Below are 16,498 nucleotides of genomic sequence, written 5' to 3' on the forward strand. Positions count from 1 at the left end.
TGCTAGTACTTAATGCCTTCAGCCTAACAACTGAATGGCATGAATACTAAACTAACCTGTCACAGCTAGACAGCAGCTCTCATGAACACGCTGGAGGTATGTTACAGGGATGGCATATGGAGAGCTAACATTGCCTGCTGCCTGTGCCCAGTTTATATTATGGTAGCTAGAAGACTTCAGCTGTCGATCTGCCACCTTTCAACTGCTCTGAATTCACTTAGAGTGAAATTCACCATTATGCAGAGGCTCAGCATTAGGCCTGTCCACCATTGCCCTATGAATTAAATAGTGAATTTCATCCTTAAAAATGAATTTAGCTCAGAAATGCGGATTTCAGTTTCTATGGTGTTCTCAGATCACTACCTTCTCTGGACTGAGCAAATATCTTTTGCCAATTTTTTTAAACAATTATTTTCTTCTTCTTTTCCTACTTTTTATTTCTTTTGTTTGTTTTTATTCAAGATCTGTTCCTTGGCTGAATCTTTTTGGGCAGTTCCTCTGCTCTCTTTTTGTAAGTAACCTCAGAAGAGATCCAGTCTCTAAACTAGAAAAAAATATATTTTCAGGCTTAAAATGGGATAGGTTAGAAGGCAAAGGGAAAAAATGTGCAACCATTAAGAAGGGAAATTTCCCTGACCTTGACAAAAGGCTGTATTGTGTTTAGATCAGTTTGACAGGCCATCTTTGAGAGTGCAGGTTCAAATCACAAGACTTTACCATGGAATTCCAGTGAAAGTTGGGCTTTACATCATACAGCATAGCAAATATACTTAAATACATTTTAGGCCAGATCCGTAGCTGGCATAAACTGCTGTAGCTCCATTGACTTCAGTGGAAGTATACCAATATATACCAGATGTGGATCTGGTCCATATTTTTCATATTTATCTTTTCCTAACAAAGTTTCAGTCAAAGTACTTTCTTTCCAAGGTGCATAGCACTACCTTGCTACATAATGATTAATAACTTTTTCTTTAAAAACGGGCAGGTTTGTTAAAAGTTTTCATAAAGACTTTGTGGGTATATTACACACTGATTCAAAAATCAACTGAACTCAATAAAAACCATTCCCACTGACTTCAAAAGGCTTTGGATTAAGCCCTAATTTTGCTATTCATAATCATAAATCATGTTGGTCAATAAACTAACACATTTCAAACAAATAAGCTTAACATTCTTGATTGTGCTGTATCAGCAGAAGTACACAACAAAAAAAAAATAAACCAAAATCATCCACATGCAACAAGAAATAATGAACAGTTTCCCTTCTGCCCCGCTGCTAATATAAACCATTTATTTGCAACATGCCTCACAAAAACACAATAATGTCACGGGATTGTGTACACTTACAGGGTAATGGTGGATAGTTCTGACATCCTGCAAGAGTGCTGGTTAGCCCTCTTGGGCTTACAGTAGCATTTCTGAACGCAGCTGCTAAATATGACAAGATTAGCATTTTTTTCAGAATACCATGAAAAGGCCAAAGTAGGTCAGTTTCAACACATTTCACGAGACATGGCACAAAGATGGAAAGTGGATGCAACTAAACGCAAATGCAGCGCAAACCAGCTCTTTGATCAAAGCAAAAACATAAATAAAATGCATTAGCTGCACTGGCAATTGTGGTGTATTGATTCACAGATAAGTTAAAGGAGGAACAACCTGGCTGCAGGTGATTAGAACATTTATGCATAAAAAAAAATACACATGACTTTGCTATCAGATACTGCACAGAGAATAAAAGAACAATATACTTAATTGAAACAGACCATAGGTATTATGGAAAACAATTAAATAGTGGTATCAAGTTATAAAACAGAACTTGCTGTAAGTCTGTGTTGTTGTGTGACCAGCCCCAAATTAAAGGCATGTGTAATTCTGCAACCACGTGTGATTCATTATTAGAAAGTGGTCACGGACAACAATGTGTTTTTTTCAGTTTAGCTTCCTCTAAACCATGGGAATTCCTTGGGAAACTGTGTGCACGACTGGCTCTGCTCATTGGGACGTATCTCTCGCTTTGTCAGTGTGCTTACGCTAAGAGGAGTATACAAGTAAAAATGGCAGCCTTATTCAGTATTGACAGCACTGCACCTTTTCCTTGAGATTCCAGCTAAGCCCCATGGAAGAGGAGGGACTCATTACACTCCCATGTGTGCCTGGGAGGCATGCCCACTGCTGGTAAGAAAGGTAGTATTGGGGCAAGTTGGGGGAACATTTATAAGGAGCCAATGGCTAACAACTTCATATAGCGTGTGCAGGTGGCTTCTGCATCACTGCTTCCCCTTGGGGGTTGTGTCTGGGGAGACAGCTTTAATTTGTTGCTGAGTCTCCATCGATGAAGGCTGCCCTGGGGATGTGTTGCATCAAGTACCCTGCCCCAGCAAGCCCCACCCAATTTGGGCGAGCAGCGTGTGGCAAGGAGCAGGGCTTATGAATGCTTTGTGTTGCTGCAACCCACCTGCAGGTGGACTTTTCACTTTGTCCCAGATTACACTGGTGGCATAACTCTGGTATGAACGAGCCCCCAGAAGCCCAATGTGATTGCTTAGTCGGGCTTCCCCAGAGACCCTGTTACACAAGTGCTCTCTTCTAGTTTGCTTCTGGGGGGAAATCAAGGGGTTGGTTTTGATGTATGGATGGTATATTATCTAGGGTCCTGGCTGTTTTAGAGACCACATTCTCCACTGGTGTAAATCAGCACAGCTCCCCTGAAGCAGAGGAGCTGGCCCCTTATCCACCCTGGCCTGACTATACTGCACTTCTAAGAGATGGAGCACAGAAATTGCCGACCAAGGTGAGGGGGCTAAGGAGGTGGATCTAAGCCGCCTTGGTGCTCTCCAGCTGCTGGGGTACTCTGGGGGCCAGAGCAGCCCCCAGGATGAATTAGACAAATCTGGAAGGCTAAGCTATGGCAGGCTCCGGGGTCTGTCCAAAATCTCTGCAATGCTGCAACTCCAGCCCAGATATGTCCCTCCCTCCCACAGCATGCTCCCTAGATGAATATTTGAGAGGAGGTCTTCAGACAACAGTCACTGTCATTCTCATTTCCTGCATCAGAAGAATTCTCCCTGGCTGGATTCAGAGCTTCAGGGATGCTTGATGCTCTTCCAGCCCTTTCATCTGTTCTCTTACCCTCTGGTGGTTAAGATCATCTGAGGTGCTCCAGCTAACAGCCCACAGATTTGTATTTCTTGAGTCAGGTGGCAAAGCATTTCCAGGGAAGGCCATGACTGCAATTTGTTTCCCAACCTGACCTCAAAGACGTAACTCAGCTCTCTTGATTGCAAAGCCTACTTATTTACTCAGGCATTTGCCCAGGGTGGTGGCATGGGAAGGAAGGAATTTTTATGACAGTTTGGTGGACTTTTTGCACTGACAGCATGTCTTTCTCTGGTTGTGTTAATATATTATTATTTCGTGTTTTTGTGCAACTGCCTAGAGGTGGCAAAGTCAAAGCTTGCCAGCCCTAACGCTTATTGGGATGACTCAGTTCAGGCCCATCAGTTTTCCTAGAGATGGCAGAAAGGTGCATTTTATAAATGGAACAATAAAGTAGAATAAATATTTTGTAGCTGGACCATATTCATTACCACAGTTAGCACTGTTGAGTCACTTATTAAAGACACTTCTCTCTTTTTGCACCTTTAACAACCTTGACAGCTACATTTCAACTGCAGAATATTATTGGTGATGATGTAAGAGCCAGAAAGAACAGAGCAGGAGTTTTCGATCTTGTGGCACATACTGTTCTAGCAGATAGAAAAAAATAATCATGCTTTGACTTGTAAGCAGAGCTCATTTACTGTGCATAGTGCTGAGAGTAAATAAAGAACTGCATGGTGTTATTGTTAGAAAAACCACTTCTCAGAGTATAACTGTTCATTGCATTATGTACCTTGTCTCTTTTGACTGTGCTGTATTGTGCACTGTTTGGCAACTGAAATCGATAGTGAGGAATCAGGAGACAATTTTAGAAGATTCAGTCAGCTTGTTTTTATGAGTGCTGAAATTTTCAAAAGTGACTAGTGATTTAGGGTACCTCGCTGTTTGATTTTTCAGAGGGCCGGTGCTCAGCAGTTTCTGAAAATCTGGCCTTTTATAGTTTCCCAAATTGGGGATCCAAAAATTGACACCCCCAAAATTGCTTACCACTTTTGAAAATCTTAATCCTGGATTTAATTCTTCCTGACATGTTTTCATGTAGCACCTTCTTTGAAGCATGAGAAATGCTTTCCCTTATCATGTCACTCCTTTTTTCCTTAGAAATAACATCTTTTATTGGACCAATTGTCTGTTTAATATCCTGTGACTGACACAGCTGTAGCTACACTCTTTTTCTAGCTGGCAGATTAATTTTCCATTGTGTGTGTGTATATATATCATTCTGGTGGATAAGAAACCAACATGATTCTGCTTGTTTGCTAAACTAGCATTAGCAGCAGGAAAAGACACAGCTCTGAAAATAATATTTGATGACAAGTGCTGCTGCAAAGCCAGGAAAGAGCAATACACGTTGTTTGGGGATAATTACAGAGAAGGTCTGCAGAACGTCATAAAAAATAGCAAAACCTTTCCACAAGTTTTCTTTTTTTCCAACTATCTTACTGAACTTAATAGAGAATTATATCCCTGCTATTGTGTGCTACAAGATAAACCAAACATATGTAGAACGTAGATCTGCTAGAAGCTTTTATACCACTTTTGCTTGTGTGGTTTTTTGGATACCATGCAGTTGTATCCAAATCCATTACCCTTCTCCCTTTTGGATAACTGAAAAAAAGGGGAAGAAAGGAATGCAAAAACTAAAAAAAAAAAAAGAGGCTTTTTCTTAAAACAAAACTGGATTTTTTTTTCTCCAAAAAAGCTCTCAAAAATCCCCAATTATTTCCTCTTAAAACATACTTACTAGAGTTTTACCTGATCTAATTTGACCTATTGCTTTTCTAAACAGAGCGAAAAGCACATGAGGTCAAACCATTTCTTAATATTTAATAAAAATGTATTGTGCTCTAATTTTGCACAGCATCAGCACTTTGATAATACATTGACAGTGGATTTAGGAACACTGATAGATCATGTTTGTTCACTAGAATGGGACTGAGCAGTCTCATCAAGGCAGATGGAGATGAAGAGGTAGTGCTTAACTCAGACTTGCACAGGTGTAAGTGAGGAAGAATTTGGCTTATGCACGATTGTAAAGGTGAAAAACAGGAAACTTTAGAACTTAAGAATGATGCTATTAAGAATTCCTGGGCAAATCCTTTCAGGGGTGGGGAGTTGGGTGGCTTGTCTACACTACTGCTTATGTTGATGTAAATTATGTCACTTGGGGTGTGAAAAAACCACACACCCCCAGGCAACATAACTCACACCTACTTAACGCAGTGTCTACACTTTGTGACGTCGGTGGGAGATGCGCTCCCACTGATATGGCTTCCGCGTATCATGGAGGCGGATTAATTACAATGACAAGAGAGTGTGCTCCTGTCAACATAGCGTGTCTTCACCAGGTGCACTAAATCAACCCAGCTGCATCAATCACAGCGGTGTTGATTCAGCGCCATAGTGAAGACAAGCCTGGGAAAAGGAGACTGAAAACATAGCGGAAAGGAGACCAGAGATACTAATGCACACAAACTGTACAGAAAGGAGTGGAGCGGAGGAGTTATCTAATGAAAAATAGACACAGTGTACACCTCATATTCTAAGCACCTATTTGTATCTATTTAGCTTTTTTGAAGAGGCTTAAGTTGGAGTTTCTTCTCTTCCTACTGAATAGCACAGGATTCACTGTAGCAAGGAAAATCAAAAATCACCCTTGCAAAAAGTGTGGTTTAAGGGATCAGGAAGAAATGCTTGCAAAGAGGAGGTAGTTTTGGATTTGAAAAATATTACTTGTGATGTCTGCAAAACTTCAGTTTATACAAGTTTTGAGCATCCGTCCTACTCAGGGAATCTATATTAGAACTTGCATGGTGACAGGTTTCAGAGTGGTAGCCATGTTAGTTTGTATCAGCAAAAACAACGAGGAGTCCTTGATGTACTTCATGCATCTGATGAAGTGGGTTTTAGCCCACAAAAGCTTATGCCCAAATAAATATGTTAGTCTCTAAGGTGCCACAAGGACTCCTCATTGTTTTTATATTAGAACTATGCATCACCCAATCCACGCAGGCACAGAGTAAGCTGTATTGCGTTTCTCCTGCCCTACGGACAAACGTTTTTGTGCACTTCACAAAGATAAATCTGCCTCTCAGCTGGATTTCTGAGAGTGAGTCCCGTTCCCCAGAACTCTTGGTCAGATCCAAACTCTCTAATATTCTCATGAGAACTCTTAGTTCAAAATCTCTGTGGATAAATTTGTTTCTGATCTTTAAGCTCGAGGAGTGTGTATTTCTATGGGCTTGCCAAGTCAAAGTCAATATAAAATCCTGGAGCTGCTGGGCAGAGGGCAGCTAATGTGACCAGATGCCTGTGAAGAGGCTATTTTTGTTTTCAATACTTCCCTGGTACTGATGACATGGGGCTCCAATGCTGCTTAAAGCTATATGAGTGTAAATCCTGATTAGCCCCACTGAAGTTAAAGGAGTTTACACCAGTTTAACTAAAAGCAGAACTTACTCCAGGTTTACTTCATGGTAACCAAAAGCAGAAGTTGACGCATGGGCTCTGGCTGCCTGGGGGGAAACCACCCCACACTGTTCCACAGGCTTAGAGTTACTGGCCCTGTTCAGCATACCGCTGCTACTGACACTGGGTATTTGATAAGGATAACCTGTGCAAAAGTGCGAGAGCAAAGTGGCTGAGTGAGCTACTGAGGGAAGGAGAGTTTGGCTGCTCAGGGAGGAGGCTGAGGGATTATAAGAACCCAAAAGGCACCAGGTCCCCAGGAAGAGTAATAAAAATGCCAAATAAACCAATGCCTGTAACACACATACGCTAAACTAAGGCTACATAAAAAAAGCCACAAGACTAACTGTTAAGGCCAAGAAATGTCAAATAGGCCAAAACAGAGTAACTTACCTGGGACACCAGGTGGGTCGAGGAACCATAAACCCCCTAACAGGCCAAGGTGGATGCTATCCAAAAGTGGCCTGTCCCAAAGGCAAAGAAACAGGTCCAATCCTTCTTAGGCTTGGCCGGGTATTACAGGCGATTTGTACCACACTACAGCCAAATCGCTGCCCCACTGACCGACCTGACCAAAAAAACCCAGCCAAATACAGTTAAATGGACTGATGAGTGTCAGGAGGCCTTTCCCCAACTTAAGGCGACGCTCACGACCCTGTGCTAAGGGCCCCCGGACTTTGACAAGCCATTTTCCTGTGAAACCACAGATGGCCATTGAGCATGGTGTAGGAGCAGTTGACATGAAGGCAAGACCAGATTCACAACTTTCATTCCTGTCGTGTTTCTCACCAAGAAATTGTCTGAGAGGGAAACCACCGGTCCGTCAGTGAAAAGGAATGCTATCCATTGTTACGCCCTGAAAAAGCTTACGCCCATACTTTTGGGACGCCGGTTCACAGCTACAAACCAACCATGCTTACGCTAAAGTAGCGCATTTACCTGCCAAGGGAAACAACAAAAAAACTTCTTCGATGGAGTTAGCTCTCGCAAAGATTTTGATAGCTAAGGTTAATGTCTTTCACCTGTAAAGGTTAACAAATCAGTGACCTGCAACACCTGACCAGAGGACCAATCAGGAGACAAGATACTTTCAAATCTGGGTGGAGGGAAGTTGGGTGTGGGTCCTTTGTTCTTGGTCTGTTGTCTCTCTGGGCTCTGAGAGTGACCACACATATCTACAGGCTCTCTAATCTTCTGTTTCCAATTTGTAAGTACAAAGGTAGAAAGACAGTATAGTCTTTTAAATTGTTTTTTTTTCTTATTTGCCAAATGTGTAGTTTGCTGGAAATATTTTAAATTGTATTTTTTCTGGATAAGGCTGTTTATCCATTTTCTACAAGCTGAAAGACCCTGTAATATTCCATCTTAAATTTACAGAGATTATTTTTACTCTTTTTGTCTTTTATTAAAAACTTTCTTTTTTAAAGACCTAATTGATTTTTTACTCCTTGTTAATGCTAAGGTATTGAGTCTGTACTCCCCAAGGACTTGGTGGGAGGGAAAGGTAAATTTCCTCTTTGTGTTAGATTCATGGAGCTTGAATCTGTATTGCCTCTGGGTGAGGGGGAAAAGAGGGAGAGAAACCTGATCTCTCTGTGTTGTGTTTCAAGGAGTTCAAGCACGGTAATCTCCTGGTGTACCCAGGCAGGAAAGATCTGGGAGGAGGTAAAGAGGGGGAAGGGAAATGATTTATTTCCCTTTGTTGTGAGACTCAAGGAATTTGGGTCTTGGGGTCCCCAGGGAAGGTTTGGGGAGACCAGAGTTTATCAGGTACTCAAAAACCTGATTGGTGGCAGCATATCAGATCTAAGCTGGTAATTAAGCTTAGAGGATTTCATGCTAGTACCTCATTTTTTGGACTCTAAGGTTCAGATTGAGGAAAGAATACTATGACAGCCCCGCCATCCTGAAAGCCTGAGCTTCTAGACTGTTTGCTTGTCTGCTCAGCCCTGCAACAAAGGGCCTGAGCCACCCAGTAACTGTGCTTGTCTGCTCAGCCCTGCAACAAAGGGCCTGAGCCACCTAGTAACTGTGTCTGCTTGCTCCGCCTTGCAGCAGAGGGCTGGAGCCACCTGTTAACTGTGTTTGTTTGCTCAGCCCTGCAGCAGAGCGTCTGAGCCCTAAGTGACCGGGGGCCGCCGCACAGCCCCAGAAGCAAGGGGCGGGCCCCGGGCCGACAGAGTGTGGTGAGCCGGTGTGGCTCCCCTCCGCCCTCAAGGAGGGTTGAGCCCTGGTCCCGCTCCGCTACATGCACCCCACACCTTGAATACTATGTCCAGTTCTGGTTGCCATCACAAAAAGAATAAAGTGGAACTAGAAAAGCTTCAGAGAAGGGCAACAAAGATGGTCAAGGGTATGGAACAACTTCTGTATGAGAAGAGTCTAAAAAGCTTAGGACTGTTCATCTTAAAAAGAGATGACTAAGGGGGGATATGATAGAGGTCTATAAAATCATGAATGGTGTGGAAAGAATGAATAGGGAAGTGCTATTTGCCCTTTCACACAATACAAAAGCCAAAGTCACCAGATGAAATTACTAGGCAGCGGGTTTAATACAAACAAGAGGAAGTACTTTTTCACACAACGCACACCTAACCTGTGGAACGCGTCACCATGGGACATTGTCATGACCAAAAGTATAACTGTTCAAAAAGAACTGGATAAGTTCATGGAGGATAGGCCCATTGATGGCGATTAGTTCAGATGGTAAGAGTTGCAACCTAATATTCAGGGCAACTGTGAGCCTCTGACTAGAAGAAGCCAGGCGTGGAAGAGGGGATGGGTCACTCTATAATTGTCCTGTTCTGTACACTCCCCCTGAAGTTCTGGTATGGGCCACTGTTGGAGACAGGATACTGGTAAGATGGACCATGGTCTGACCTAGTATGGAAGCTCTCATGTTTCTCTGTTTTTGGAGATTGGCTCACAGTGGAACCATTTGTCTGGAAGTCCCAATCCCACTCAGCTGGGATGAAATGGGATTTGGGTCCAAACCACCCCTAGTTAGCAATAAACCACACCCTGGAATCATTTTTGTTGTTGTCCATATTGATAGGGCAGGCAGGCAGCCCTGAGAAAGGCAGTGGGTTAAACTCGGCGATCAAGTAGCGGAAGGGAGACCATATTGTAGGGTAGCCCTTGTTTGGCCAGGAAGGCTAGGAGCAAAAAGAAGCAGTGAGCGGACACTTAAGCCTAGACTCTTCTTTACTAAATGTGCTATCGTTTCAAAGTTACATCATTTCGAGCTTCCCTTACATTGTTTCATGTGATCCCATTTAATCAAGTGAGTTGTTCTCAGTGATCCAAAGGGGTGTTGTACATTGTCATGTATAATGGAGTGATTCTGTTATAAATGAACTGACCTAACTGCAGAGGACATGAGAGTAATGAGCCAATATGAAAAACATACTGTACTAGATGAAGTCTATGTGTGTTGGAATGCAATTACAGAAAGGAGTACTGACCTGATGTGCAGAGCACTCATGCCCAAATTCACACATTGAAGATCAGGGAATTCTTAATTAATTAATGAGTCACTACTGTTTTTTTAAAGATAGCCCTTAATGTCCCAAATCAGCATGAGCTGAAAATCTAATGCTAATGGCTGCATTTTCTAAGGGGCCCCGAAAATTTAGACTATCAAATTGAATTCCCACAAAATCAAGCATTTGCACATGCCAACAAGATTTTGCATTCCTGGATCGGTGTACACAAACTCCCATTAGTGAAAGCACAAAACATACAGCAGGAAGCTTAGAGCGTATGTGAACATGTGACACTGAGGGCCGGATGGACAGCTAGTGTAAACTGGCAGAACTCCATTGACCTCGATGCAGCTATGCCAAATTGACAGAAGCTAAGAGCAGGCTCTGTGGGCTCAATTACCCTTTCATTCACCCTGGTTGTACCCTGGCATAACTCCACTGACTTAAATGGAGTTACTCCTGATTTACAATGGTGTAAATGAGAGAATCCACCTTAACATGCTGTATTAATAATGATCAGATTGACTCAGACATCACATGAGGTCAAATTCTATTCTTGTCTCCGCTTTGTGAAACCCCACAGCAGTCAATGGGCCAAGGGATCTTTGCTACACCTCTTCAACCCAGTACTGTTAATGGCATTACTTGGGAGGAAATGAGGAAGATGTGACCCAGTGGGCTGCTGCATGAAGTGTACAGGCCTGTGACTGCAGACTCTTATTCATGTGAACTGTCCCATTTACTTCAGTGGAACTACTTATATGATTTGCAATTTGCAGGTTCCCTTCCTAAGTGAGGGAAGAATCTGGCCCAGAGAATTTAACTAACTGCATAATCACCAGCGCACAGTTCCTTTCATGCACACAGTTAGATGATTACCTGTTCTGTTCATTTCCTCTGGGGCACCTGGCATTGGCCACTGTTGGAAGACAGGATACTGGGCTAGATGGACCTTTGGTCTGACCCAGTATGGCCGTTCTTATGTTCTAGATATGTTAGTCTCATGAGAGACAGGTTCATCAACACCATTCCACACCACAGTCTTACTCAGCACAGCCATACATCATGAAATGCCTGCACGCTTGTCCAGTGCACCAATTTACAATCCTTAAGACACTCGGCACAAAGAGCGTCAATTGCAAAACAGAGGGCACAAGAAATCAAGGATAAGAAAAAAAGAAGAGCCATTATTGGCAATTAATGCTGCTTTCATTTTTCATATGACAGAAGTCTAAAGGCGAATGGCGACAGATGTTTGACAGAATAGCATGTTGTGCTGCAAGCTTTGAAAGAAATTAAAAGCACATCATAGCTCAAGAGATGTCAGAATTATTCCCCATTATCAGCAGTCGGCGAACAACTGCAGCATGAAGACCCAATTAATTCAGCCCCATTAAGCAAGTGACTCCAAGAAACAAGGAGTGGGTATCAATTTGAAAAACAAAACTCAAAATCCCTCCCTCTCCCCACCCCAAAAAAACCAAGAATAACCTTGCCATTTTGTCCTAGCCACTGTGTGCTTCAGTTCATGGCTTGACACACTAGCCCTGGCAAAGGTCAGACAGTGAGTGCCTAGGGAAGCTCGCACTCCTGCTGCACTAAATCCACATGTCAAAATACCATCTCAGAAAACTGTGGCCTATTGAAAGGACTGGGCTACTCAATAATTAGGGAAGTATCAAGTGACCCAGCAGAATGTAATGGCTTCAAGTGGAATCTACTGGGACATCACCAGGGCTCTCTTAATTTCAAAAATAGCCAACCCATTCACAACAAAGCTTGCCTGATGATTATACCCTTTCCTCTCTACAGCCACATGCCAACATCATGGAACAAATACATTGGAGCAGAGTTTAGAGAATGCAATGTTTAGAGAAAAAAAAACTGGTCTATTTTCCATTGCTACTTCAAAATAGAAAATAAAGCACAATTGGCCTACATAACGACTCTCACCTGTGCTGAGTGAGTTCTAAAGGGCATACCTCGAATTATGACCCCCCCCCAAACAGAACTGTATTTTAAAATGTCATGCATTGCAGGTGACCTTGTAACTACCGACATGTGAGCAGTGCTGCTGTGATTTACAATATCAAAATCAGAGGATACCAGTGTTGTACGTAGGCACAAGTAAAGTGTTTGTGTTTCACTGGAAACTAACGGGATTTTCTTTAAACTGACCTCACTGCCAACAACAAATCTTTTGTCCCTCATATGGAATGCTGCACTGGGAAGTCACTGATAAAATGGCAAAACGAAATCCAAGATGAATGTGGCTTTAGGCCTGCTCCTCCCATCACTATTAAAATAATGCAAGCAGGATATGTACAGAAGAAGGATGGATGGGTACTTAGGGTGCTAACCTGGGACTCAGGAAACCTTAGTTCAATTATCTGATCTAACAGAGGCTCCCTGTGTGACCTTGAGCAAGACACTTTGTCTTTCAGTTCCTCATGCGCTAAATGGGGATATAGATCATAGGGGCGCTGTGGGGAGAAATGCATTATAGATTGTGAGGCTTCAGATACTATAGGAATGGGACCATCTAAGTATCATATACAGATAGCTCAATGGCAGGCCAGAGACTTCCACTGCTTTCTGCAATTCGTGTTGGGGGCAGAAGGGGGTTCACCTTAATTACTCCTAGTGTGGTGCAGAGGTACAGAAAATTGTCTGTTTAATGGTGTTTAAAACAGATACAACCCAATATTTGTGAAGGAGGCATTTTATCCTTGAACAGTGGGCAACTTTTGTAAGATTTAGTCTTTAAAAAAAATAGTCAGAGCAACCATTTTCAACATACTTATTGGCAGTTCTAGAAATGAGACCTAGGACCCCATTGTCTCATGTGCTGACAAGTAAACAATGTTCACTGTTTCCATAATCTTTTCCTAGTGTTGGAATGGATAAACCTTTGCTTAACAGACCCCTGCATTCCTGGTGTTAGTGGGAGTTCCACCTCCCCCCTATTAATAATGTCCGTGTTTAAGCAATTAAAGCGCCGTGCCAATGGACAGACCGCTCAGCAAAGGAGCTGCAGTTTCCTATTATAATTGGGGTTTATGCCAGGAAGATCCTGTTGGAAATAACTGGCACTGCTAATTTGAGCACTTGTAGCAACACAAAGCAGTAGCAAAATGAATCACTGAATTTCCAGTGACTTTGTCAGTGAATTGCAGAGGAGTGTTGTTTACCAAAACACTTGCTTTAGGACAGTGATTCTGCTAACCTAAGCCCTTTAGATTGGACCATATGTAAAATCATACCTACCTATGGTATATGCCATGTTTCTCCTTTCTTTCCAGCAACATGCTGATTGGAGGAATGACGTAGACCTGAATTAGCTAGATAGATGTGTGGTTTTATTTTTTTCTTTTGAGTTTTCAACAGGTATGATACAAAAGTCAGGATGAAGAGTTGGTTAAAAAAAGCAAAAGCAGAAACAAACCAAAAAAAATTATACTATGCATCCATGAGCCAAAACCAATATATGTCAATCAAATGTCCCTTTGCAATGAGTGAACAAGCAAAAAGCTTAATGGAAATGCTTGCACTATTTTAGTCTTATGGCTCAACCCAGCATATGAGTGATTCATGCATCTCCTGGGTTTTTTTAACCTATCGTAGTAATATAATTACATTCCGTTTCATATATAAATAAACCTCTCATTAAATAGTAACTTTGGTCATGCATACAGTAAAGTGAATTTTACTTAGACACTTCAATGTAGTTATTTCTGCACTACAGGTGTATTTACTATCTCTAGAACTCTAGAGACAATTCTGTGCTCAATTATAGTGGGCAACTGAGTGCAGAATCTGGCCCACTATCTTCACCATATTACTTGTGTTTGCCATGCAATGGATGAAAAAACCTTGGCTGTTCATCGTGTTAAGCATTTCTTGGCTTCCTATTCTGCAGCTGATTCATGAAAAAATATATGAATGATGCAGGCACCAACTAATCTGCCATGGATTGTGCCAGTCAAAGCAGGATTCTAAATAGTAGATACTTGTCTCTAGTCCACAAAAGGAGAGTTAAAACAGATGGTGAGAATTTAGTTGCCCATTTATAACTTGGTACATGGCTTTCAATATGTAGATGTAACAATGCCCCTGGATGGGTCATCTGTTGGAATGCTATCTGACCACTGGATATAAAAGCTGAAGTTGCTATTGTCTGAGCTATTAAACCAGCTGCTTTAGCTTGGAGGCAGTAGGAGACAATCGTTTTTACATAGTTCAGCCACTAGAAGGGGATATCAGCTCACACTGGGTTCCTGTGTGTTACACGGGCAGTAATAAAAAAGAAATAATATATAAAATTATGAAGGTTAAAACATAATCAACACTTCACCTATTTACCTGAGGTTCTCAAAACTCTAACCAGGTTCAATCCTGATTTAATTTACATTGGTGTCAAACCAGAGCAACTCTAGTGAAGTCTGTGGCACTACTGATGACTGACACCAGAATAATAGAAAGCAGACACACGGCCCAAGGACCACAAACCTGAACTTTCTGCATGTTTGCCTTTGATGGGTCACTTCTGCCTGTAGGCAGCAAGGATAATTAACAAGTGATGATATTTGGGGGAAAATATGGTCTAATAAGCTAGCAAAACAAAGAAAGAACTCTGAAAAAAAGAGTCCAGAAATATTAAAGGGCATTGACAATGAAGTCAGTGCCCCCCTCTCAATGGTTGAGATATTTTTTCATGAATCCGGCCTTCACTGAAGTAAAATGGAAGGAGAACTTTGGGTTTTAAGCATCATTAAAATAAACACTGAGTCATTTGTTCTGTCCAGGACTGTCACAGTTAGAACAACTCAATCTGAAATGGAACGAGCAGCACGCAGGTAATGTTGAGCCCGAACCAAATGGAGGATGACAAATTGCACAAGGCTGGTAATGAATGGATGGATGTACAACTGGATAAAACTGGAGATATCGCACTCGCTAAAGCATTTAACCAGTCTGCAGAAACAAAATCAAGAACACCAGGAATTAGCTAAATGTTTCTAACCTTTCTTTTCAACTTGAAAACATAGGAAATTACTTATTATGATCATTGGGAAGGTTATTTACCGTGAATGTCTAATTTTGATGATAATCACTCATATTTGCGGAGCTGAATATATTCTAATGTGAACGAAGCAAGTCCCACAATCATGGTGGCTACACTATACAGATTTTAGCATCAGTACTATTGTAATATACTTCCTCTACAATGCACCTTGCATCCAGCAAAGAGGCCCTGATGCGGCAGTTATAGATGAATGCAATGTGACATCATTTTATAGTGAAACAGTTGGTCTGTGAACAGAGATACATATGACTTTCTGGCATGCTGGTAAAATTAGTTTGTATGATGTATGAACCATAGTGGTACCTATTTACTGGTGGCTGATATTCAGGGATGAGACGCTGCATTCTGGGTGCACTCTGAGCTCCCATTAACTTCAGTAGGGTACCCAAGGAATGAAGAATTGGGCCACCCAATATACATATGAGCTAAGCAGAGAAAAATAAATGAATTTATTGTTAAATGTTTCTAGGACGAGTCTAGGAAACCTGATAAACCAGATTGTTAAGAGCACCACTGAATGGAGTTATGCCAGCAGAGAATTTGGCCCACTTTTGCACAGGTAGAAATGACTGCACAAGGCCCCAAGGCAATGGGAAACCAGGCCCCCTGAGACCTGATTCAGGAAAGCACATAAGCACATGCTTAAATTCCATGAAGTCAAGGATGTGCTTAAGTGCTTGACAGAATCAGAGCCACGGGGCTAGAGTCGCAAAGAAAGTTACGTGTAGCGATGCTGAGCATCACCATGCCTCGCTTTTAGATGCCTAAAAAGTCACTGGGATTCACAAAGCCTGGGTTAGGCAGACAACGAATGGGGATAGATAGGTGTCTCAGAATGGACTTCAGAATATCCAGCACTGGGGATATGCCTCAGCTGCATTGTAAACCTGGTCTGTGGGACCCAGGCTTGTAGGCTCGGAGTTACCCAGCATGCACTTGAGTGTCCACACTGCATTGTAGGACCCGGGCCTCACAGCTGAGCTAATGCATCCACACTGCACTATGCAGACATTCCCACATGGGTCTGCGGTTTGAGCTGCGTTCACACTGCAAAGTCCCAGCCATGCTCAGGCTCTGACCGTCCCCTCAGTAGGATCCTAGGACCCTGATCCCGAGTGCCTGATGGTCTGAAGCAGACTGTTTTCTGTGTGGATGGAAGGGAGGTTTGTGCACAAACCTGTGTCAGACTTTAGGAGTAGTGTGTAGTGTAGGTGTACACTGGGAGGTGCCAAGCCAGCTCTCTTTTGGCAGTAGGTGCTTAAGTCCAGGCAGCAGGGAGGCACTTCCCTCTGCT

The 16,498-nt window shown here is 42.3% G+C and overlaps 1 protein-coding gene across 2 annotated transcripts in view; it reads right to left on the reverse strand.

Annotated features, from left to right (window-relative positions):
• Positions 1–16,498, reverse strand: part of ADCYAP1R1 (ADCYAP receptor type I) — a 201,250-nt gene that overhangs the window by 17,940 nt on the left and 166,812 nt on the right. For both annotated transcript variants that reach the window (XM_075062169.1, XM_032796866.2), the window contains exon 14: positions 1,351–1,434. In XM_075062169.1, the coding sequence (XP_074918270.1) occupies positions 1,351–1,434 (84 nt within the window). The remainder of the gene's footprint in view (positions 1–1,350; positions 1,435–16,498) is intronic.

Source organism: Chelonoidis abingdonii, chromosome 2 (assembly GCF_003597395.2).
Source record: "Chelonoidis abingdonii isolate Lonesome George chromosome 2, CheloAbing_2.0, whole genome shotgun sequence".
In the NCBI taxonomy this organism is placed as follows: Eukaryota; Metazoa; Chordata; order Testudines; family Testudinidae; genus Chelonoidis; species Chelonoidis abingdonii.